Source organism: Podarcis tiliguerta (genome assembly GCF_965153285.1).
Source record: "Podarcis tiliguerta genome assembly, chromosome: 17".
NCBI lineage: Eukaryota > Metazoa > Chordata > Lepidosauria > Squamata > Lacertidae > Podarcis > Podarcis tiliguerta.
The window spans coordinates 2,476,608-2,502,418 of record NC_139550.1 but is presented as its reverse complement, the minus strand read 5'-3'; the positions used below and the strand labels follow the sequence as shown (position 1 = coordinate 2,502,418).

Here is a 25,811-nt window from a genome sequence, read left to right as displayed (position 1 = left end):
CAGCCTCATGCCTGGTTTTGGGATGGAAACAGCCTTGGCCACCCTGATGAATGACTAGCCCAGTGGAATGGATTTGGGACAGTGCCGCCCTGCTAATTCCCCTGGACTTCTCACTGGTTTTCAGTATCACCAAGCCTAGTATCTTTCCAGAGCAGTTGCCTGGATGATGCCTGGTTCCAGTTTTTGAGGATTTGAAGTCTCAGAATGTGGTGCAATTGTTCTCCAGGTTCCTTTCTGTCTCCCTTCTACATGAAGCGGCTTGGGAAACTCGACTGGAGGTTTGGGCTGATGTGAGGACGATGTCTGCTTGTCTGCTTGCTACTGAGCTGTGTTCTGATGTCTTTTTGTTGTACATATGCATTGAATTTTGGTATTTGGTGGATTGTTTTTTACCGGCTTCTTTGAAATAAAAAAACCTGTTGTAACTGTATTAATTGTACTCTGCCTTGGGACCTCGGCCATTGCTCCATTCAGTGAGAGGTGAGATAAAAACATTTTAAGCACATAAGTAAATGAAGGAATCAATGAATACATGTCTTTTTGAACTGGATTTGTTTCTCTTTCTGATCTTTGCTCGTTTCCGAGCACAGTTCAAAGTGTTGGTGCTGACCTTTAAAGCCCTAAATGGCCTCGGTCCAGTATACCTGAAGGAGCTTCTTCACCCCCATTGTTCTGCCCGGACACTGAGATCAAGCGCTGAGGGCCTTCTGGTGGGTCCCTCCCTGCGAGAAGTGAGGCTACACGGAACCCGGTAGAGGGCCTTCTCGGTAGTGGTTCCCACAGAGAGGGAAAGTTCTTGGATTCCTTGGGGTCAGCATTTTAACCAAGGCCTTATCCTTTTTTCTCACTGCTTCTCCTGCCTGGGGAAACTGCTCTTTAGTGCTCAGCCAGAGAAAACAGTGATTTGGGTTCCCCCCAGATTGCCATTTCTTCCGATCTATGGCTAGAGTGGGGTTTCCCTGGGAAAGGAGCAGGGCAAGGGGAAAACTGCTCGGACCCATGCTTTCTAAGCGCGGCGCAAGCGGAAGTGTAGACGAGCCCTAAAGTGGCAAAGGATTTGGGAATCCTTTTGCCCAAGGGACAGATGACAAAACATTCAACCAAATGTACTAGAAAGCCTAAGCAAGCAGGGAATGGCTTTGAATTCCCAAATCTACTATTTGACTGTGCAGTTCAACAGCAGGCAGTATCAGAATGACTAAAAGAGGAAGGTAAATTCTGCCAGCTATTAGGAAAGCAATAAGCTGTTCTAGCACTTTTAAAGCATTTTTCTTCTTCTGGGCAACAGTTAATTGAAGGATGGGTAAAAAAAAAATTTGCAATAATGGGGCGGTTCCATTAGTTCCAAAAGAAGAAGAAGAAGAAGAAGAAGAAGAAGAAGAAGAAGAAGAAGAAGAAGAAGAAGAAGAATTCAACCAGTTTTATAGAAAAGTAATAGCTGGCACGATTGGTCAGAGATTTATCCTCCTGATAGGCTGAGGGATATAGTGAATTCTATCCAATACTTCCCATTGATGCAACTGCAGAAGCATGCAATGTAAAGAGACCTGTAGGCCCAGAAAGAATTTGCATAGCTGGAGATTTCACCTTGTTAAGGACCTTTCCCGCCAGAGCTCAAAGCTGCTTCTAGAATTGTCTTGGCTCCTGCAGGTATTTTTGGCACACAGTCTTGCCTCATGTAGCTTTATGAGTTGGCTCTTCCCTTAGGCAGGAGAAAGTGGCTTGGCTCAGGCGATGGTGCAGCGGTCTAAACCACAGAGCCTAGGACTTGCCGATCAGAAGGTCGGCGGTTCAAATCCCCACGGCGGGGTGAGCTCCCGTTGCTCGGTCCCTGCTCCTGCCAACTTAGCAGTTTGAAATCATGTCAAAGTGCAAGTAGATAAATAGGTACCACTCCAGCAGGAAGGTAAACGGCATTTCCGTGTGCTGCTCTGGTTCGCCAGAAGCAGCTTAGTCCTGCTGGCCACATGACCCGGAAGCTGTATGCTGGCTCCCTCGGCCAGTAAAGTGAGATGAGCGCCGCAACCCCAAAGTCGGTCACGACTGGACCTAATGATCAGGGGTCCCTTTACCTTTAAGGAGTGATACATTACCAATTTGTTATATATACAGTATATATTTATCACTGCAGGGATTTCCTGTCATTTGGATTTTATGCCCAGGCACCAACATTCCTGCTTTTGGGCTGCAGCAAAGCTCATGGGACTCTGAGAATCCCAAAGATAATTTGTTGGCGAAGCAACAGCATGCGACCTAGGCGAGTGTTTCCTGTGCTCCTTGCGTGCTCCTGGCATGGGCTCACGTGTATGCAAAAGCCATCATGAGTCACAGATTCCCATATTAAAATGTTTGTTTTCAAGGTTAAATTTATACCGGGTGTACCACTATAAGCAGTTAAAATTACACTGTGGCCTTAAAATGTTTTTAATAGAATTAACCTCCATTTAGCTAACGTACCTGAAGCGTTTTAAGAAGAGAATGCTGAACTGTGTATTTAAACCCCGCGCTGAGGGGTCAGCTATGCATAAATGTGCAAAAATTTACCAAGCCAGTTGAGTTTGCCCATGCCTTCCTCTCTGATTGCCCTGTTATTATTTTGCTAGTTCTCCCTTATCTCTCCTCTCTTATACAGTGGTGCCTCGCAAAACGAAAAGAATCCGTTCCGCGAGTCTCTTCGTCTAGCGGTTTTTTCGTCTTGCGAAGCAACCCTATTAGCGGATTAGCGGATTAGCGCTATTAGCGGTTTAGCGGCTATTAGCGGCTATTAAAGGCTTAGCGGATTAGCAGATTAGCTGCTAAAAGGCTATTAGCAGCTTAGTGCCTTAGAAAAAGGGGGTGGGGAGCGAAAAAAATCGCAGGAACTCGCAAGACATTTTCGTCTTGCAAAGCAAGCTCATAGCAAATTCGTTTTGCGAAGCACCTCCAAAACGGAAAACCCTTTCGTCGAGCGGGTTTTCCGTCTTGCGAGGCATTCGTCTTGCGGGGCACCACTGTATCTCCACACATCCCTGTCTATGACCCTCCAGTGCCACCACCCTGAAGCAGAGGCACCAGGTTGCCCCCAAAATTGAGGGGTCTCAGCGTGTGGTTGATTCAGAGTGGGCCCCTCCCTCTCCCCTGTGATGACCTTTGATTTCCCCCCCCCCTTATTCCCAATGTGGATCTTTATCCAGTGCCGGATTTACATATAAGCCAAACAAGCTCTAGCTTAGGGCCCCACTCTCTTGGGGGCCCCCAAAAAATTTAAAGGAAAAAAACCTGGATGTACATTTCCAAAATATAAGATAAAAAACAAAATAATACCTACATACAGCAACAGTGTTTTGTGTTGTGTAGGCTCCTATAATGTAAGCAATGCACATTTCTACATACAGTGGTACCTCGGGTTACATACACTTCAGGTTACATACGCTTCAGGTTACAGACTCCACTAACCCAGAAATAGTGCTTCAGGTTAAGAACTTTGCTTCAGGATAAGAACAGAAATCGTGCTTCGGCAGCACGGCAGCAGCAGGAGGCCCCATTAGCTAAAGTGGTGCTTCAGGTTATGAGCAGTTTCAGGTTAAGAACAGACCTCCGGAACGAATTAAGTACTTAACCCAAGGTACCACTGTACAGTACCACTTATGTTCACCTCTGGTTACGTATCCTACGGGATATGTACTCGGCAAACCTGGAAGTATTTTTCTGGGTTTCGTCGTGTGTGCATGCGCAGAAGCGGTCTACCACCGTGCGCGCATGCGCAGAAACTGTCCCTCCAGGTGCAGAAACCTCGGGATCCGACCAGAGCTCCGGAACAGATCCCGTCTGCAAATGGAATCCATAGGGTGCCTACATTCTGCATGGCCTGGTTGCACGGCAACATGTGCAAATGGCTTTAGATACCTATGTGGTCCATAAATTACCATATAGCATATATTCAACACAAAAAACAGCGACACTTTGTTGTTGACAAAGGACAGCTGGACATATAAAGGGCCCCATTACCTTCGGTAGCTTAGGGTCTCATCAAACCTAAATCCAGCCCTGTCTGTGTCCCATTCCCTTGATCCTAATGTAGGTCTTCAGTTGCCCCTTCTTCCCTGGCAGGATGTGTGCGCTATTTTGTGGTTCGCCTCAGGTGCCCAAGTGTCATGGGTTGGCCCTGATTCAGGTTCCCCCAATGTATCCAGAGTTTCTACTCTCGAAAATATAACAGGGATGCGGGTGGCGCTGTGGGTTAAACCACAGAGCCTAGCCAATCAGAAGGTCGGCGGTTCAAATCCCTGCGATGGGGTGAGCTCCCATTGCTCGGTCCCAGCTCCTGCCAACCTAGCAGTTCAAAAGCACGTCAAAGTGCAAGTAGATAAATAGGTACCACTCCGGCGGGAAGGTAAATGGCGTTTCCGTGCACTGCTCTGGTTTGCCAGAAGTGGCTTAGTCATGCTGGCCACATGACCCGGAAGCTGTACGCCGGCTCCCTCGGCCAATAAAGCGAGATGAGCGCCGCAACCCCAGAGTTGGTCACTGGACCTAATGGTCAGGGGTCCCTTTAACTTTACCTTTAAAATATAACAAGCTGCAAAATGGAGGCTCTCTCCCAGCCACTGAGAGGTCAGGCCATTGGAAAGATATCTTGCCCTTCTAGGCAAATTCATCTTGTGCTTCTCAAATGAGGCAGTCAGATTAGGCTTTATTAAACCTCCTGGGCCTTTTAGGACAAGGATTCAAAATTCTCCTGTTTCCCTTTTGTCCATTCCGCATGTGATTCTCACTTATTCAAGTGACCCCAGGGTGTGTGTATTTTCTATTGGCTGGAGCAGAATCACAATTTCCTCTTTCAAGCATCCAGTGCAACTGATATTTATAGACTTTTTCCTTTCCTCTTCCTGCTGAGCAGCCTCCCAGCTCAGTACTTTGAAGTGTCATCTATGTTTACCCACTTTTTATTGCATGTTATGGCTAACCCCTGCTGCTGCTCCTTTTTTTAAACCTGAGCCAAAACCAGTTTCTGGAGGCTGCAGTTGGAATTGTTATGCGAATATACTGCCCGGCAGATTTCAGACAACAGACTTTGCACCTGTTCGCCCAGTCAGGCTGAAAGCACCTGAAATTTAATGTCACTGCCCTGTGTTAAATGTATATGGTGATTTTTTTAACTTGGGCTGTACCTCCAAGGAAAAATGACTCCTTTGTGTAAGTGATGAACTATTTTCTGTTTGGATCAGGAAGCACAAATTAGGAAGGCTTGCATTAATACATGAAGTAAATAAACTCCTCTTCATCTTGGCCTTTTCTTCTCCAAACCAAGATCCGCAAGCCTCTTGACACAGTTTCAGACCGCTGTGGAAATCCTTTAACCCTGAGAGTTAGAGAGGAAGGTACAAATGTTTGCCCCCCCCAATGATTTAGGAAGGTCTTGGGGACCCACCCACCCACTGCTAAATGAGTAGTAGCTGTGCCTGTCTGGATCTATGGATCTCTCTACAGTGCTGAGTGGAGGGGCCCCATAATAATAATAATAATAATTTTGAGAAGATTCATAAAAAAGCAACTGTAACAAAAGGAATTATTGTGAAAATCAGAGGGGTTTTTCTTGTAAGGGGGGCAATTTTGTCCTTGCTCAGGACACCGTATTATTGAAGTCCATACCTGCTCTCTGGATCCATGGGGTGTCCCCCCCCCCAAAACAGACCTCAATGCTGGGTCCAGCTGCCACTCCCATCTCACAGACAGTATGCAAGCCAAAATAGCCATCATGCCTAGCAGACACTGATGTTCTTTTCCTCCTTGAATTAAGGCCTTTGAGATTTAGGGACACTATAGCTGTTCTTTCAGTTTTGCACAAGCCTATTAATAATCACGTGGGTGATTATTAATAAGGGACGCGGGTGGCGCTGTGGGTTAAAGCCTCAGCACCTAGGGCTTGCCGATCGCAAGGTCGGCGGTTCGAATCCCCGCGGCGGGGTGCGCTCCCGTTGTTCGGTCCCAGCGCCTGCCAACCTAGCAGTTCGAAAGCACTCTCGGGTGCAAGTAGATAAATAGGGACCGCTTACTAGCGGGAAGGTAAACGGCGTTTCCGTGTGCAGCTCTGGCTCGCCAGAGCAGCGATGTCACGCTGGTCACGTGACCCGGAAGTGTCTTCGGACAGCGCTGGCCCCCGGCCTCTTTGAGTGAGATGGGCGCACAACCCTAGAGTCTGTCAAGACTGGCCCGTATGGGCAGGGGTACCTTTACCTTTACCTTATTAATAATCACTGTTCAGCTTTCTTTTCTTTCCTTTTTGGGGGGGGGGGCAGCAGTGGCATCTAAATCTTGTGGCTCCACTTCCGTATCCTTATGCAGCTGCTGTTCCTTCCAGTGGGGCTTGGGCAGGAGAAAATAAGTGGTCCCTGCTAGATGCTTTCTTCCTTGGTAAAATAATAAAAACAAGTCCTCACAATGCGCTCATGGGATTATGTAACTCTTGCAGTTCCATTTGTGTGTGTGTTCAGTCGTTTAGTCGTGTCCGACTCTTCGTGACCCCATGGACCAGAGCACGCCAGGCCCTCCTGTCTTCCACTGCCTCCCGCAGTTTGGTCAAACTCATGCTGGTAGCTTCAAGAACACTGTCCCACCATCTCGTCCTCCGTTGTCCCCTTCTCCTTGTGCCCTCTATCTTTCCCAGCATCAGGGTCTTTTCCAAGGAGTCTTCTCTTCTCATGAGGTGGCCAAAGTATTGGAGCCTCAGCTTCAGGATCTGTCCTTCCAGTGAGCACTTAGGGCTAATTTCCTTAAGAATGGATACGTTTGATCTTCTTGCAGTCCATGGGACTCTCAAGAGTCTCCTCCAGCACCATAATTCAAAAACATCAATTCTTTGGCAAACAGCCTTCTTTATGGTCCAGCTCTCACTTCCATACATCACTACTGGGAAAACCATGGCTTTAACTATACGGACCTTTGTTGGTAAAGTGATGTCTCTGCTTTTTAAGATGCTGTCTAGGTTTGCCATCACCTTTCTCCCAAGGAGCAGGCGTCTTTTAATTTCGTGACTGCTGTCACCATCTGCAGTGATCATGGAGCCCAAGAAAGTAAAATCTCTCACTGCCTCCATTTCTTCCCCTTCTATTTGCCAGGAGGTGATGGGCCCAGTGGCCACGATCTTCGTTTTTTTGATGTTGAGCTTCAGACCATATTTTGCGCTCTCCTCTTTCACCCTCATTAAAAGGTTCTTTAATTCCTCCTCGCTTTCTGCCATCAAGGTTGTGTCATCTGCATATCTGAGGTTGTTGATATTTCTTCCGGCGATCTTAATTCCGGCTTGGGTTTCATCCAAGTTCCATTTGGATCAACATCAAAGCCTAAAAACTGGGCCTGGCCAGGTGCTGTTGATCAGATAAAGGATCTGGGTTTCCACTGCAAAGGCTTTGGGTGGTCACCTTGCTCTACAGATGCCCCACATGGCTCTCTGGATAAAAGAGCAATGGAAGGTGTTTTTTCAGCACTGCTGTAGGACTTTCACCATCTCTTTTTCCTGTCAGGGCAAGGAAGGCACCATGCAGAGAGAGAGGGAGGGAGGAAGGGAGGGAGAGAAGCATAAGGCAGAGATCTGTTGCACAGGCAGGGAACTTGCTGCTTGCTGTTAAGACTCATATCCTCCAGGAACTCCACATTCCCAAGTGGCAGGAATAGGGGATACTTTGGGAGAAGCCCTTTGAGGTTCAGAGCCTGAGTCTTGGTGGAAGAAATGTGCTTGAAAGTGGCAGGAACTCCTCTGCTGTAGGCTTCAAAGAGGAAATCACTTCTGATCGCCAGAGTCTGAAGCTGGTAATTTAATAGGGAAACTCCGCATCTCCTATTGGGTTGGCGTTACTTCCCTGGGTATTGATTTTTTCCACCCCCCACCCCCGTGAGCCCGTTCAAAAAAAATGCACAAGGATATTGAAAGCAGAAACTTCTGGTGTACGGTTTGGATGAAAGGGAAAAGGGAGGTGGGCGAGTGGATGTGTGTGTGTGTGGGGGGGGAATGTGGTGTGTGTGCCCACGTCAACTTTTGCTGGAAAAGTCACGTCAAGCCTATAAACACTGCAAGATGCAGAGACGCCAAGTGCCCTGCTGCGTCTCCTCTGGTCTTTCCATCTGTGGCTGCCGGAGGAGGAGGAGGAGGAGGAAGAGAGGGCAGCGCGGGCAAGAGCAGGACCCACATCTCTCAGAAAAATAAAGCAAACTGGCAAACCAGCCCAACTCACAGCTGGGTGCAAAGACAAAAATCTCCTGCCTATAGAAAACAGAATGAAAATTTAAACACCGCTCCCTCCTCCATTAATAACATTATTTGTTTTGCAGTTGTTGTAAGAAAAAACTACTCCTTTCCCTTATGGGGTACCCAAGAACCTTAAGTGGGTTCCCTATCGGTAGGAGAAAATAACAGAGGCCAACCAGAGAATATTGAGAAGCAAAGCGGCTAGTAAGTCTGATCTTTATTAAACTGTTGCAACAGGGTCCCCACTCATCACATGCAGGGAATCCAGAACAATGGTGTGCAAGCTCTTATATAGACTTTTGAAATTGCCCACCTTGTAACTCAAGCCCCCCCCCCAACATCATACATACATCACAGAAGGAGGTGGTCTACAGCAGAAATCCTGTCTGCCAGGATACCTGATGATGGTCACTGATTTACCTGGGCAGCCTGTGTGATGATTAATATTTTAATTCCTGAATTCAGGCCACGGACTCACCCTATTCATGCACAAATATGCCCTTAAGACAGGATTTGCGAGTAAAGAGACAATGGGGGGTCTTTCCCACTTCCTTCCTCACTGAAGAGGAATATTTGAGGTCACTGGGAGAGTCAAAACGGCTTCAGGACCGTTCTCCTGTACTATTTCAGACACGTGGTTTATATACTTACAGTGTATATGTGTTTGCCTTGTATGTATTTTATATCTGAGACCTTAGAATTCTTATAACTCAATTTTATTGATTCCACTGACACTTTAAACAGTTTGGGGACCCCAATACCTGTAGGAGTCACAGGAGCCAACTCCTAGGGCCCAAGATTCCTTTAGCCCCCCCCATAAAATATTTTAGGGGACTGCCCCCCTCAAAGTTGATGGGCCTTGCCATTCCAATGGTGTGCATGTGGAATGTCCGATGCAGCGTGTCGCTTACCTGGGCCCCCCAATATTTTATTCAAGTTGGCACCCCTGGTAGGAGTGCTTCTTCCTAGTTTGGCTTGCCTGTGTCTTAAGTTCTTCAGAGGAGGCTTCTAGTTGGGTAAATTTCATTGGATGACAATGTGGGACAGAGTCTTCTCTGGGGTGGCACCGCCTCTGTAGGAGACCTTTCCATTCTGGGCATGTGGGACTGGAGCCAACACAACAATCATGTAAGCAGCAGGACAACACTCATTTATTTCCCCAGGCATTTTAAAATCCAAAATTGATCAGACTCTGTTCTAATCTAATCTCATTTCATCTAATAGCTCATCTAATCTAATATGCTTTAGTCTGTTCTGCTTTTGTGCTTTGTAATGGCCTCTGTAGTTTTCATGGATGGTGCTCCCCCCACTCCCAGTGGTCTTATATTGGATTTGTTTGTTTCATTTTTCTTCACCTTTGCATGCTCCAGGGGTATCTCTGTAGATGACGGGCAGTCTAGAAGCCTCCTTTTGCTTCTTTAAGGCTGCCACATTGCATAAACTTACCTTGATAAAAGACATACTCAGTCTAGCCGGCCATATATACTTTCATGTAAGCAAAAATAGGCTTGTGCCACAGATTTTTCACCAGGTCAAAAGCCCTTTAATTGAGAGAAATGTTTCCCAGTGGTCCCAATAGCTATACTTTAAACAAGTTGCCACTCAGAATAACGTAAATAAATTGCCACCCAACGCCTTTGTGTGAAAAAATATAAATAATATACTTCTCACTGCCTAAGTCACCATTGTTTCTGATGTTCAGGAGTGGAGGAACCTTCTGAAAAGCAAGCAGCTACTGTATACGTATATAGATCATCTATAAGCCATAGTCTTCCTCTTTCAAAACCGCAGATATGAAGTGCTAGGCTTTTAAAAACAGCCTCCACTTTGGGCATTGATGGATTGTGTGATTCCACCAGGGGGCAGTGGTGGCCGCCAAGTCAGATGGCTTTAAAAGAGGATTAGACAAGAGGATTGGGGACGCGGGTGGCGCTGTGGGTTAAACCACAGAGCCTAGGACTTGCTGATCAGAAGGTCGGCGGTTCGAATCCCTGCGACGGGGTGAGCTCCCGTTGCTCAGTCCCTGCTCCTGCCAACCTAGCAGTTTGAAAGCACGCAAGTGCAAGTAGATAAATAGGTACCGCGCTGTGGCGGGAAGGTAAACGGCATTTCCATGTGCTCTGGCTTCCGTCACAGCGTTCTGTTGTGCCAGAAGTGGTTTAGTCCTGCTGGCCACATGACCCAGAAATCTGTCTGTGGACAAACGGCAGCTCCCTCGGCCTGAAAGCAGAGATGAGTGCCGCACCCCATAGCCGCATTTGACTGGACTTAACAGTCCAGGGATCCTTTACCTTTAGTAAGGCACAAGGCTCCATCATAGTAAGATGACTCAGGCTTGAGTCCTGCCACCCAATGGACCTTTGCTGTTGGATAGCTGAGCTGTTTCCTTTGGTAATTCCAAGCAGAGACAAATAACTTGGTTCCACCTTGGTCCCAGTTTTTGCATTCATAGTTGTATTAAGTATCTGATAAAGTTGTGGCCAGTTTAATTCCCACACCCGCCTCTTGCTGCGATTCCGCAGTGCTAGCGCTTGCAGTCATGGCAGCGATACAAATCAAAACAGTGCAGCTAATGGCAAACTGAGAGATACCTTAAGGGATTTCCAGTCGTTTGTGTTGAAATTATGCCCACTATGTGTTTGATAGCTTGGAATTTTTAAGGGTAGCATATGAAGTTGTTCCAGCTGTAGAAATTTACTTGGTGTGTGTGTGTGTGTGTGTGTGTGTGTGTGTGTGTGTGTTTGAGTTTGATGGCAGTTTCCTTCACTCCACCCCCCTTTTAACTTGCTTGGTTTGAAGAAGGAAGAATCTCCCCTGGGAATTGATTGATATGGATTTGGCAGCTGTAAATTGCTCACAGCATGCTGCAAAGTCTGTCCTGCGAGGTATGTTCAGTTCCATTGAGATTTCATGGTTGGGGAAAGGAAGCTTTGTAAGAGAACAGAGCAGATGTGTCTTTCAGCTGGCTCATGCCTGTGCCTTTTGCAGCTAGCATTTTCCTGGACTGTGTTGATCTCCTGGCAAGCTTGTAGAAAAGATGGCTCTGAAGAATCATATTGAGGATGAACTTTTAACTTGGGGTGTGGGTGGGAATCCAGAGTGCTACAGAAGTGTTAATGCAAGCAGATTCAATGCTAGAAAACTTCCCAACAGTAGTTGCTCAGAACAGTTGTCCTGAGTCTCGATACTCCCCTAGTGGCATTTTTTTAATACATATCTTTACAAACACAACATTGCGTCGAACAGTTGAAAGGAAGCTGGTTGTGACTGCAATTTGAAACCCTTTCACGGCATTGCATTATTTTGCAGAGGGTCATGCAAGGGCATTGTTAATACATTGTTGTGTGTGACATGAGAGAAACAGCTAGATTTGTAAGCTGGTGATGTCCCCGTGATGTGAAATGCAACTGTAGGGGCTAATACCTGTGCTTGACCTGGGCTCACTTGACAGCTCCTTGACATCTGGCAGAGTTGGAGAACGAGAGGCTCCTGTGCTCTTCTGTATTACTCAAACCTGGCGCATCACTGAGGGACTTGCTTTAAGTACCGGAGTGGAAAAGACTGGCTGGCTAGCAGCTGGTGGAGAGACATGCAGCCACTCCCTCCCTGGGATGACTCCTCTTGCAGAAGCCAGATTGCCCTCAACCATAGAGCCATTTTCTGTTTTGGTCCTGCATTGATAGGATTCATTCCCACTCAAGATCTTCTAGATCTTCAGATTCTTGAATCATTTACTAAGATTTTTTCTTTTGAGCCAGGCTTTTAGCCTTCATAATTTTGAGAGTTCTGCTGGCTTTGCATCATTCTTCCTGCTGTTAAGATGGTGATGCTGCTTCCGTTTGCCTTTTGCTTTGGGCTGTTTTAATGGGGTTTGGTTTTTCTCCTTGTTGGCCATATTATTATCCACTTTGAATGCTCATTTGAGCTGAAAAGCAAAAGATAAATCCTAAAATCAATTAATAAAAAGCCCTTGCCCGAAGGCTGACTATCTAGGCAAAGATGAGATGCAGGAGAGCACAGGAAGGGGTAATGGGAAACAGGAAGTAATGGGAAATTAAAGTTGTGTGCAGTTGTAATGCTTTCAGTAGGCTTTCCTCCTTACCATTATGGAACCTTTATAATTGCTGCTGGAATTGTTGGCATCTGTCAAACCATCCTAAGAGTGGAAAATAATGACAAGTTGAGGGAAGTTCCCTCATTTCCTTTATGGAAACATTAAGTTGCCAAATGCCAGGCCACAGAATTAATCTTATCTCCATCCTTGTCTTTGGCAGATGATGGAGGTGGAAGCAGGAGAAGCGAACAACCTTCCACAACGTAGTGTCTTCCAAATGCTACAGCTTCCACCAGCCCCAACCAATATGACTGTGCTGGCTGAGGCTGATGGGAACTGTAGTCCAAAAGATCTGGAAGAAACCAGGTTGGTGGAAGGCTGACCTATTGGTAGAGCCAGGGGTTGGTTGATAGGACAGATACCAAAGTGCAGGAGCCAACTTTCAGTTCATCTGTAGGGTTTTTGCTTTTTTTTGAGCTTTCACTTATTGATTGAACTGGTTTTTGGCAGCTGTAAACTCTGCGAAGCCTCTCCAAAGAGATGCCTTCAGTTCCATTGAAGACCTTGAAACCAACCTTCCCCCAAGAGGGACTTTTGGCAAGGGAGAAACATGCTCTGTGCCACTGGACACCTGTTGTGAGGCATACTGCAGTGTGCTCAACATATGTGCCCAGCTGAGGACTGGCAAAGTGGGAGGGTGGGAAAGGCTCAGTTGACTTCCTATGGGGATTGACATCTGTGTGCATTTAATTCTGTGTGGAGGGCTTGTGCCCTTATTTTGGATGCAGGTTTGCATTGGGAATTCAGTGTAAATTTAACACATGAACTGCCATGGGCTTTGCCCTAATATTGCACGGGTTCATGCATCTATAGGAGCCTAAAAGTGTTAGAATGCATAATGTACACATTAGAACAGCGTATACAGAGACATAGAGAGAAATAACTGACAGAATAATTTGTTGAATTCCTTTTCTCACGAGAAACAATATAGGAGTCTATTCTTAGGCAGAGAGGTTGCTTAAAAATCCAGAATAATTAGGTGATGTTTCATCAGCAGAACATTTTCTGTCAAATGGCAAAAAAATCATTTTGCCTTCTCGAACCCCATGACTTGAAAACAGCTTTTGATAGCAGTTTTTAAGCAAACAACTGTGTAGTATATTTCAGTCACACCCATGTCTGCCTGTGTCTTGTTCAGTCTTCTCTGATCATAGGTTTACTACGGAAAGCTGCTGTTACAAATGAAAACTATTTGATGAATTAGATGTGGCTGAATCATGGCTGTCTTGAGCACATTATAGCTGCGCTGGCATAGTGCCTAAGAGATTAAGCTACAAATGAGGGAATCCCCAGCGGAAACGCCATACATTCTCCCATGAACTTGTAAGGCTGGCATTAGGCAGGCTATAACCTCTCCGTCTTAGTCTCCATTCACAATAATCCTGACCTACCAGCCTGAGCTATTGCAAAGGTTATGGCCTTATAAGCTATCTGAAGTGTTTTGACAATCCAAACAAGTCAGGTGGGTGGCACAGAAACCCAACGGAATGCAAAAAGAGAGCAACCAGTTCTCCAAAGTGCCAGCGATGGAGGTTTATTGTAGGTTTCTTTCTTCAAATGCAGAATTTGAGCTTCTGAACCAGGCTCCTTTTGGAGCCAGATGGGCAGCAAGCAGAGTTTGTGGGATCTGCTTCAGAAAGTCTAGGCTTATGGACTCTGCAGAATTAGACAAGACGACAGGAAGGATTCGAAACCTGTGGGATCAGAGATTCTCAGAGGACTGGAGTAAATATGTGAACTATATGAAAAGCAATTGTAATCAACAGATAACACTAGTAGGATTGCAAAAAGTTTTGTAAGGAGGACTATGTGAAATATTGCAGAGAAAAGTACGAAGAGAACTATTAGTGAAGGACTATTAAAAGTAATAGGGACGCGGGTGGCGCTGTGGGTAAAAGCCTCAGTGCCTAGGGCTTGCCAGTCAAGAGGTCGGCGGTTCGAATCTCCGCGGCGGGGTGCGCTCCCGTTGTTTGGTCCCAGCGCCTGCCAACCTAGCAGTTCGAAAGCACTCTGGGGTGCAAGTAGATAAATAGGGACCGCTTACTAGCGGGAAGGTAAACGGCGTTTCCGTGTGTGGCTCTGGCTCGCCAGATGCAGCTTGTCACGCTGGCCACATGACCTAGAAGTGTCTCCAGACAGCGCTGGCCCCCGGCCTCTTGAGTGAGATGGGCGCACAACCCTAGAGTCTGTCAAGACTGGCCCATATGGGCAGGGGTACCTTTACCTTTACCTATTAAAAGTAATAGTGAAATTAATGAAATGCAGATTAAGTGATAAAGAGGTACAATAAACATTAACGGGTGTCACTTTTGAGAACTAGCTTCTACCTTTTTGCATTCTTTGTGAAGTGTTTTGAATGCTCTATGTCAGCCATGACCAACTCCCAAGAGACTGTGATCTACTCCCAGTATAAAAAAACTGGCAGTGATCTACCCATTGTCTTTGGAGGGGGGGGGAGCGTGCGGGGGTGGGGTGGGTGGATTGCATTGTTGAGCTTTCTGGGGGGGAAGATTGCACAAAGGTTTTTTTTTAGCTTTCCCCCCATAACTTTTTGTACATGATAAGGATCTACCGGTAGATCGCGATCTACTGGTTGGACATCCCTGCTCTATATAAAAGACAAGTACTATTCTTTGGAAGTAAGGCCCACTCTAATCCTTGGGACATCTTCCTTTTTAAATAATAATAATTTTTTAAATTAAGGTTTATAGAGAAAAATACAAAACTTAATATCTTTCCCCTTTTAAAAAACCAAACCAAGGCTTTTATCTAGATACAATAAATACACAAAAAGGGAGGGAGGGAGAGAAAAAATAGAGAAAGGAAGAAAGAATGAAGAGTAGAAAAGAGGCTAAAAGAGAAACATAGAAAAATAAGATTGGGAAAATAAAGAACTTCCTATTCTTCATTTGTCCGCTATATAAAAACAATATTCACTTTCTATAAACAAACATTATCTTCAATCCTCAAATCCATATATCATTATTTCTTTTTCTTTTTCATGCAAAAAGTCTATGTGAGCTTTCCAGTCTTTAACAAATGTTAAAGAAAATTACTTTTCTCTGATTAAACATGTCAATTTCACTTTTGCAAACTAGCTTCTCATTTTTTGCATTCTTTGTGTAGTGTTTTGAACGCTCTGTGTAAAAGCCAAGTACTATTCTCTAATCTCTGGGACATCTTTCAATTGGTATGAACTGCTTACATTTCCTGTACTTTTAACTCCAATATATTCTGTATGAGAGTCATGCATTTTGGTTGCTTGCATATTTGTATTCTTGTTATAGTGACACAGATAATGCTTATTAGATGGTTTGTTCTCATGTTTTTCAACACGATCAATAGCTAAGTTAATGAAACATATTAAGCATGCAATATGGGATGTGTCATTTCATATTGGTGTCCTTGATAAATCAGATTTTTGTTTAATGTGTACAAATTCTCTAGGCTGGTGCAAAATCATTTCCTTGCATTAGCAGTACATTGCTGGAGTTTTCACTTCCTATCTGTGCAAACGACCAATAAAAGGAAAGAAAACTGAATACTGCTTGCCTGTTTCTATTTATAAGTAAAAGGACTGGAGGCTTAACATTTTATCAGAATGAAAATCCTAGGGAGGGGCCAGTGATATTGCTTAGAGTATATCCTATATATTTATTTATTACACTTGTATACCAGCCAAGAATACTTTCAGGGCGGTTTACAAGTATAAAAACACGTACTACAGCTTTCGGTTCACAAGACAACTCACAATAATAAAAAATGAAACTGCAAGACGAATGTGGAAACCATCACATCAATAATAATAATAATAATAACAACAACAACAACAACAACAACAACAATAATTTATTTGTACCCCGCCCATCCAGCTGGGTTTCCCCAGCCACTCTGGGCGGCTTCCACAAATACCAAACATACACTAATAACACATACATTAAAAATTTCCCTCAAGAAGTAGCAAATAGCACAATAGATAAAGCTAAAGGGACCCCTGACCATTAGGTCCAGTCGTGGCCGACTCTGGGGTTGCGGCGCTCATCTCACTTTATTGGCCGAGGGAGCCGGCGTACAGCTTCTGGGTCATGTGGCCAGCATGACTAAGCCGCTTTTGGCGAACCAGATCAGTGTATGGAAATGCCATTTACCTTCCCGCCGGAGTGGTACCTATTTATCTACTTGCACCTTGACGTGCTTTCGAACTGCTAGGTGGGCAGGAGCAGGGACCGAGCAACAGGAGCTCACCCCGTCGCGGGGATTTGAACCGCCGACCTTCTGATCGGCAAGTCCTAGGCTCTGTGGTTTAACCCACAGCGCCACCCGCGTCCCTTAATAGCACTATAATGGAATCCAATAACATCACATTGTGGAGAGAGCATCACATCATGCCAAATGCTTGGCGAAATATAACTAGTTCTTATGGCTCACTTGGAAGCCTTAGTAGACGGAAGCAGCTGGGCATCTCTAGAAAAGGGATTTACCAATCAGGGGGCCATGACCAAGAAGGCCCTGTGCTGCCTTCCAGCTCACCAAACCTCAGAAGGCCATGGAAATATTCACAACATGGCCATGGCCTCCACAAACATTTGGTGTTTGCGGAGCAGTTTTTGAAAATGGTTTGGTATAAGCCATTTCTTTTGTTCAGCCCCATTGTTCTGTTTCCCCCTCCTTTGTTAGCCAGACTTTTATATCCCAAGACCCCTGCAAAAACTTAGGTGTCCCTTGAAATAACAATTACTTTCCCAATAATTCTTCCCATATGTTCGCCATCCTTCCTTCTGCAGCTTTAGTGCAATGTGGTTATTTTCTCAGGGGGGAAAAATCATTGTTCCAGAAATTATAATAGAGGAACAAATAACATATATTTGCAAAGAAAGCTCTGCCAAAAAAAACCCCAAAACCAAAAGCAACACCCATTATTTCTGAGATACTAAAAAGAAGGAAAACAAGCGTTTTGTCTAAAAATACCTAACTGCAAGAGCAACTTTTGTGGCAGGACATATGAGTAACCAGAACATTATTTCTCTGGTGTTGAGTGAATTTTCTTTCTTTCTTTCTTTTCCTCCCATCTCCAGTTGGAGTGCTCCATTATTGTGCATCCTGAATACATTTCTTGCTATTTATATTTTATATTGTGGGCAATTTCAGACAGCTGCTTTAAAACTTAACGAAAATTCCAGATGTCATGTTAGGAACAGAAAACCAGAAACCAGATTGTAAATCACAACAATAGCATGCATATAATAAAAGAGATGCCGTTTCACTCGTCTTTCTTTCTTTTTTTTTTTTTTTTTTTTTTTTAAATAATCCTTATGCTGACTTTTCTTTATGCCTTCCTTCTGTGGGGAATTTTAGAAACTGATAGTTTGATCTGGTGTTCTCTCTCATTTGTTTAGATTCAGAGCAGAGTACGGGTTCAGACACTGAAGCATTGGCTGAGAGGACATCCTGCTCCTTTGACACGCACTCTGACCTCACATCCAGCGGCCCCATCTCTCAACCACCTCCTACCTCATCCATGGAGGAGATCCAGGTGGAATTGCAGTGTGCTGACCTCTGGAAAAGGTTCCATGATATTGGCACAGAAATGATCATCACTAAAGCAGGCAGGTAAGATGAAGGCATCCCCTCTGAAATATACTCAGAGTCACAAAGTGATTTCATGCTCTTTATTCAGCTCATAGTGGTGAGGAGGAATGAATGAAAGTCCCCTCAAGGTATCTGCTTTATATACATTATTTACACAATGGGCTGCACATGATTGGCTAATTCTGGAATTCTACTGTAAGCCAATCAGGTTGGGGATTCACTTATATCTGGAGCATGATTGGGTGGTTCCTGCCAACCAATCATACTGCTGCATTGTTCTAGGACCAATCAGACTGCTGCATTCTGAATCCTATTGTTCTAGGACCAATCAGACTGCTGCAATTTGGATCCTATTGTTCTAGGACCAATCAGACTGCTGCAGTTTGGATCCTATTCAACTCAGTACATAACACCCTCAGCACAAGACTCTGAGTTTCAATGTGAAATTGACTTGATGAAATAGAAAGGTTGTCACGGTAGCCTCCGTGCTTAGTCACAAACTCATTTCCCAAGACTGACAAGGGTTGAGGCTCGGAATGGGACTTTTCCTTTACCATAATATCCATGCCTTAGCTTTACATCCATGCTGCGCTGGAGGCAGCCCTGACTGGCAGTACGTTTCACAACAGAGATACAGTGGAACCTCGGTTTTCAAACGTAATCCAAACTGTTTGACTTCCGAAATGTTCGAAAAATGAAAGCGGAAGCCTCAATTCAACAGGGAAACTCTAAACCAGGCATAGGCAAACTCGGCCCTCCAGATGTTTTGGGACCACAACTCCCATCATCCCTGACCACTGGTCCTGTTAGCTAGGGATGGTGGGAGTTGTAGTCCCAAAACATCTGAAGGGCCAAGTTTGCCTATGCCTGCTCTAAACGGAAGCTGCATCGGACAATCGGGTTCCTAAAAACATTTGAAAACTGGAGCATTTACTTCCAGGTTTCAGAGTTTGGGAACCGAAATGGAGCCGTTTGAGAACTGAGGTTTGACAGTACGTAGGAACTATGAGCCATCATTGTACATAAAACCTTTCATATTTCATCTCTTAATCCTAGCTATGGCCATACCAAAGCAACTGTTGTCATATGGGTACATGTTTAGGTGTGTATGCATGTATACGTGTGTATTTTCATTCAAAGGGTGATCGTTAAAAAGAATAACACTAAATAATAATAATAATTAATAATAATTTTGTATACTGCCCGCCATCTGTAGATCTCAGGGCAATTCACAGCCTAAAAACACAAGATAAAAACAAAAAAGCATAATAAGAACAAGAGCAAAACAATAAGCTGCTCCGTCCAAAATATATATTGGTACTGGTGCCTCACCACTGGCCAACATCAAATCTTTAGTGCTGATTTTAAAGCATTTCCAATGGTAATCTATATATGCAAATACAAAAAAACCTCACGACATTTGGAAGCTTGTAGAACTTCAGCGTTAAAATAATATTATTAATGCATCCATTAAAAGCAATTGGGTGATGATACCTTCAGAGGCCCCCAGTGGTCTGTTATCTTTTAAACTGGCATTGCATATTTCAGCCAGTCCCCATTTTAATTCCAATTAATTTTCATTTTTGCAAATAATCAGCACCTTGGACAGAGAAAGGAACTCACCAGGCTGCAATAGTGTTCAGTCACTTAACATGAAGGAAAGTTGGGGGGAAGAGATTCAGCCTCTTTCCCCCCACTGTTTGATTTCCGTTATCTTTTTTCTTTGCTCTCCTTTAATTCCCTGAATTTCATAAGAGGAACCAAGCGTAAGATATGTTTGTGGCCTGTATTATGGTCCACGTGACACTGAGCTGTTGCTCCAGATGAACCCAATGGGTTTGGAGAAGTTTCAACAATCCACATCTTAGAAGCCAATTCTTACGTGTCTCAAGGCTCTTCTTTTCCCCATGAGTACAGGTAATAATCTAGCGTTTGTCATTTGTTTTAGACCGTACATGGTTCCTAATTACACAGATCACTGGAAACAAACAATGGATGTTTGGCAACCACTGTTCTCATGTTTACGGAATCATGTCACATTCAGTGAGGAAATACTCCTTCAACTGAGTTGTAGGTTTGCAAATAGGCTTTAAGAGGTGACTCTGTGCCTGTTTGCTGGCAGAGGGGTATATGCAGTATATATGGGATATGCAGATGCTTCAAGCTATCTGAACTATACATTTAAAGCAGCACCATACCACTCAGGGCAGTTTGTTAAGGGTGCTGTGAGCTGTTAGGACACTCCTTATTACACCCTAGAGCTACAATCACTAGAGTGGTTTAACAATCAATCCCTTTCCCCAGGGAACTTCTCAATTGTGCTTTTAAAAAAGATGTTGGCTTTTTTAAACAGCACGAAAAATAACACCTAAAAATACAAACACCTATATAAGCAATGGGAATGGAAAAGAACAAAACGTGATTCTATATATTCCTCTGGGAAGCCTATATGCAGGACATCAGGTTCTTAACTTGTTGTGTAAAGAAGTAACCGCTTTGAGGTTTGTTTGATTTTTTTTTACAATCAAGGGATATATAACTTTTATGAAATCGGTAAATACAGTATGTACTGGCCAGGGTCTCTTTTAAAATGAAATTGAGCATCAGTGGCTCAGTGAAGCAAAAAAAGTATCTTCTGGTTAAATATAAAGATGAATTAATATGATCTAGAGAGAGATAATTTCCCTCCTCCGTCTCTTACCGCAAATAAATTGACTGACGGTACATTCAGGACATTTCTCAGCCACACAGGTTTGTTGTGAAGATGGAACAAGAGAGGACAGAGGCTGACATTAGACCACCACTCTGAGCTCATGGCAGAAATGGCAGAACAGAAACGTCATGGTGTGACTTTAAGCTTAGGGAATTCGTTGCAGCATTTTGGTCTGTCTTTAAAACCTTCACCTGCTGGTCCAATGAGTGTGATCTACACATAAAAGCAAGCTGTTGCACAGGTGTGCAATGGATGTGGGCGTTGGGAGTGCACCTGAAGGCAGTTTCATGATGCTCATCCAGGTTCCGTTGAATTAGCTGGATGAAACTTTGAGTGTGTCTACACATCGCTCTATTGAGTTGCTAGTTGTTGCACAAGACCTATCCACCCAAGACTTGGGGACCTCCTGATGTTTCCATATAAGAAGCAGGCTGTGTTATTGTTGAATGGTGATTTGGGAGTGTGTTATAGTGGCTGCTGTTCTTTTGATTATGATTAAGAATTCCAATTTAGGGATTTTAATGTCCTTTCCTGTTTCTCGTTGGGATATTGTTGTACGTTGTTGTTTTGTTACTCTGGTTTTCTTTTTTTCTAATGAAGAGTAGTCTCTAAATGAGATGAGATATATAGAATACTTGAGTACAGGTAGGGTTGTATGAGGCCCTGCTATTTTAAACTCTTTTAACTGCATAGTTGTGCTGTGTTCCTTGCTGCTAGTCTGGAATGTAATGGCAGGAGCAAAGCCATTGTGCTTTTGCATGGAACTTGCACAGTTGTTTCTGCAGACTGCTCACACTGGCTGCATGGAGGTTACCCTGTCTTAGCCTGAAAATCTTAACCAATTGACATCTATGGCAAATCTCCCATGACTTCACTTAGGTCAGGTTTTTTTTTTACTGGTTTCCCATCCTTTGAACTATGATTGCAGCTGGCTCCGTTCTCCCCTCAGAAATCTGTACTGCAGTGCTTAAAAGTCTCTTGGGGTTCTGTAGAGTGGTGATCCCAGGCTCTAGGACCAGCTGGCTCCTAGCAGCCGCTTTTGCTGATGCTTTCTGCATCCACGAAACTCTTTGGCATCTCACCCACTTTCAGGCAAGGCGGGCCTGATGGATTGGTAGGACTTCGTATCTCTTGCTGCTTTGTAGATACTTTGCAGACACAGGTCTCTGAGCAGGGGAGCTGCTCCTGCACAGGGAGAGAGGAAATTGGTACCCAAGACTCCATTATGCTTACATGCCATTTCTGTTTCTTATTTCTCGGGTAAAACATTCATGTGAAATGAACTATTGGAGTCAGGGCCGGATTTAGGTTTGATGACACCCTAAGCAATTGAAGATAATGGGACCCTTTATATGTCCAGCTGTTCATTGTCAACAACAAATTGTCGCTATTTTTTGTGTTGGATATATGCTACATGGTAATTTATGGACCTAATAGGTATCTAAAGCCATTTGCACATAACAAATAGGAGCCTCTGCAACACAAAACACTGTTGCCGTATGTAGCTTTTATTTTATTTGTTTTTTTATCTTATATTTTGGAAATGTTCATCCAGGTTTTTTCCCTTTAATTTTTTTGGGGGCCCTATAGCTTGTTTACTCAGGACGCGGGTGGCGCTGTGGGTAAAACCTCAGTGCCTAGGGCTTGCTGATCTCATGGTCGGCGGTTCAAATCCCTGCGGCGGGGTGAGCTCCCGTCTTTCGGTCCCAGCTCCTGCCCACCTAGCAGTTCGAAAGCACCCTTAAGTGCAAGTAGATAAATAGGTACCGCTTTATAGCGGGAAGGTAAATGGCGTTTCCGTGTGCTGCGTTGGTGCTGGCTCGCCAGAGCAGCTTCATCACGCTGGCCACGTGACCCGGAAGTGTCTCCGGACAGCGCTGGCTCCCGGCCTCTAGAGTGAGATGAGCGCACAACCCTAGAGTCTGTCAAGACTGGCCCGTACGGGCAGGGGTACCTTTACCTTTACCTTTATAGCTTGTTTAGCTTATACGTAAATCCAGCGCTGATTGGAGTGCTCATTTTGGCAAAACAAATTTCATGAAAACCTCCCAGCCCCAGCAAAATGCATCCAAGGAGCCCCTCACACTGTTGGAGGCCAGTGGAGAAACACTTGTGCACCATCCTGGCACAGGTAATATCAGGGATGCAGGTGGCGCTGTGGTCTAAACCACTGAGCCTCTGGGCTTGCCGATTGGAAGGTCGGCAGTTCGAATCCCCGCGACGGGGTGAGCTCCGGTTGCTCGGGCCCAGCGCCTGCCAACCTAGCAATTCGAAAGCACGTCAAAGCGCAAGTAGATAAATAGGTACCACTCTGGCGGGAAGGTAAATGGCATTTCCATGCGCTCTGGTTTCCGTTACGGTGTCCCATTGCACCAGAAGCAGTTTAGTCATGCTGGCCACATGACCCGGAAAGCTGTCTGCGGATAAATGCTGGCTCCCTCGGCTTGAAAGTGAGATGAGCACCGCAACCCCATAGTCGTCTTTGACTGGACTTAACTTTCCAGGGGTCCTTTACCTTTTACCTTTTAAAATCAGGCAATGTTAGGGGCTAACACCACTGAGGACCTGCTGAAATGTCCACCCCAAGCCTGGGCAGCAGTGGCATCTTCCACCAGTTCCCTTGTGCCCCTCAAATTTGACTGGACTTAACCGTCCAGGGTTCCTTCACTTTTACCTTTTACCTAGGTAGTCTGAGTCTGAAGTCAGCAAACAATTCTTCTCCCATGAAGGGGCCTTTGAGCCATTCCTTGACACATCAAACTACCTGTAGGCAGTCGTCCAATGCAGTTACAGTTGCCCCACTGCAAGGATATTGGACAGCTGTAAAAGGTTCAGAAAAGGGCCACCAACATTATTAAGGGGGCTGGAACAACTCCTCTATGAGAAAAGGTTACAATGCCCTGGGCTTTTCAGTTTATATAAAGGGCAAGATTGTTCACATCACTGTGTATAGAGAAAATGGGTAGAGATAAAAACACCCTGGAGCTAAGGGTGGGAAGTTAACTTCTAAGGATATATTAAATTGGAAATTAATTTTAATTTTAGAATTGTTAATCTTATATTTGCTAAATTTGTTAATCTGTTTATTATTATTTGTTAAAGAAAACTTAATAAAAATTAATTGGCAAAGAGAGAGAGAGAAAGAAAAAGTGAATAGAGAGAATTTTTTCTCCCTCTTGCTTAATTCTTTTTTTTTTAAAATAAATTTTTATTAGATTTTCCACAGTGATAACACAAACCACAAAGCAAAATGATACACAAAAACAGAAAAAAGAAGAAAAAAAGAAAGGGGAAAAAAAAAGGGGGGAACAATAAACAGATAAACAATAACAACAAACTTAATTCTTCACAAATCCAACCTTTGAAACATCTTGGTTGACTTCCTCAGATCCCTCCCTTCTGAGTTTCCTTGTAATTAAAGGTAACAGCTTCCCAATATCATTATTAAACTAAAACAATTTCCAATTATAGTCCATCTTATTCACTTTTCTTAACATTCTAAATCCCATTTGTTTAATTATAACTTAATTTAATCCTAGGCCTATGTGTTTCTTTCATGTAATTTCTAATTTTTTATATTCTGATTTTATATTACAATATAGTCCTTGAATTTCCTCCAGTCCTCTTGAAACTCCTTTCTGGTCGCGGATTCTTCCAGTCAGGTCAGCCAGCTCTGAAAAGTCCATCACCTTCCCTCTTGCTTAATTCTAGCAGCTAGGTCATTCAATAAAGCTGAATGTTGACACACTGAGGAGAGACAAAATGAAGCACTTCTTCACAACAGGTCATGGTTAAGATATGGAAATCGTTGCCGCGAGATATAGTTATGTCTACCAAGTTGGCCAGCTTCAAAAGGCACATTAATGGAGAATAAAGCTATCAATGCCATGATGTCTATATATTACAATGCTGGGGGATTTTCAGCTGAGACCTGTCTGACTCTGCCACCTTCAGTCTTGCTTCACCTTGTCTATTAGGGCTACTTCTGGATCAGGCCCCGGAAACCTGATACATCCTTTAGCTGTTCCCCATCCTCCTCTCTCCAATTAGGGAGACCTTGGCTGTAAATTGCAACTTCCTCTACCCATTTGACTTGGCAGGTTTAACAAGCCGGTGTGGTGGAAATGAGGCAAGGCCCCCAAGCCACTCCATAGTAATTTATCTTGCCTAAAGACTGTGTCTGGCTATGAAGCTAACCTCATCAAATAGACAAATCCTCTCCCTCAATATGGGGTTTTGGAAAGGTTCCTCTTCTCCCCCCCCCCCGACAGTTTTATGCTCTTAGCTTTAACTACCCAGAGCCTTTCTGGCCACAGCAAGATTTCCATGTGCTCCTGCGAAGGTTGCTTAAAAAGCAAGTAAGCTGCAAATGCCGCCAGATACCTCATGCTTAAAAAATGCAGACTTTAAGGTGATGAAATGGAAGAAGCGACAGCTAGGTGGAGCAATAGATCGCAAATGTTCCACGGACAATTCCTTCTGTGCCATTCTGAACTGGTTTGGAAAGAACTTTTCCACAGTGCTTATTTCTAACCCACAACCAACCATTTTTAAAGAGCCCAATAGAAAAGACTATTGTGATCAATAGAATGGGAAGAAATTATGGTGCTGGAGGAGACTCTTGAGAGTCCCATGGACTGCAAGAAGATCAAACCTCTCCATTCTGAAGGAAATCAGCCCTGCGTGCTCACTGGAAGGACAGATCCTGAAGCTGAGGCTCCAAGACTTTGGCCACCTCATGAGACGAGAAGACTCACTGGAAAAGACCCCGATGTTGGGAAAGATGGAGGGCACAAGGAGAAGGGGAGGCCAGAGGACGAGATGGTGGGACAGTGTTCTCGAAGCTACTAACATGAGTTTGACCAAAGTGCGGGAGGCAGCGGAAGACAGGAGTTCCTGGCGTGCTCTGGTCCAGGGGGTCACGAAGAGGCGGACACGACTAAACGACTAAACAACAACAACAACAAATTGGGATCAATGACATCAGAACATATCATTATGTCCTTTAATCATGTCCTTTAAAACTAGTACTGCACAACATTGGGGGGGGGGGGGCAGGGGTCTATACCCCTGGTGCAAAAGAGATTTGGAGTGTGGCAAACTTTTCCTGAACCCCACTCGAATGGTTTGTTGATGATGGCATTTTGCATCTGTTCCCTGTTATTTGCTGT

At 44.4% G+C, this 25,811-nt stretch overlaps 1 protein-coding gene across 1 annotated transcript in view; it reads left to right on the top strand.

Moving 5' to 3' along the window:
- The window catches only part of TBX15 (T-box transcription factor 15), a 96,671-nt gene that overhangs the window by 26,499 nt on the left and 44,361 nt on the right, over nt 1-25,811 (top strand). Inside the window, exon 2 of the mRNA XM_083420056.1 lies at nt 17,735-17,948. Coding sequence (XP_083276182.1) covers nt 17,735-17,948 — 214 coding nt within the window. The remainder of the gene's footprint in view (nt 1-17,734; nt 17,949-25,811) is intronic.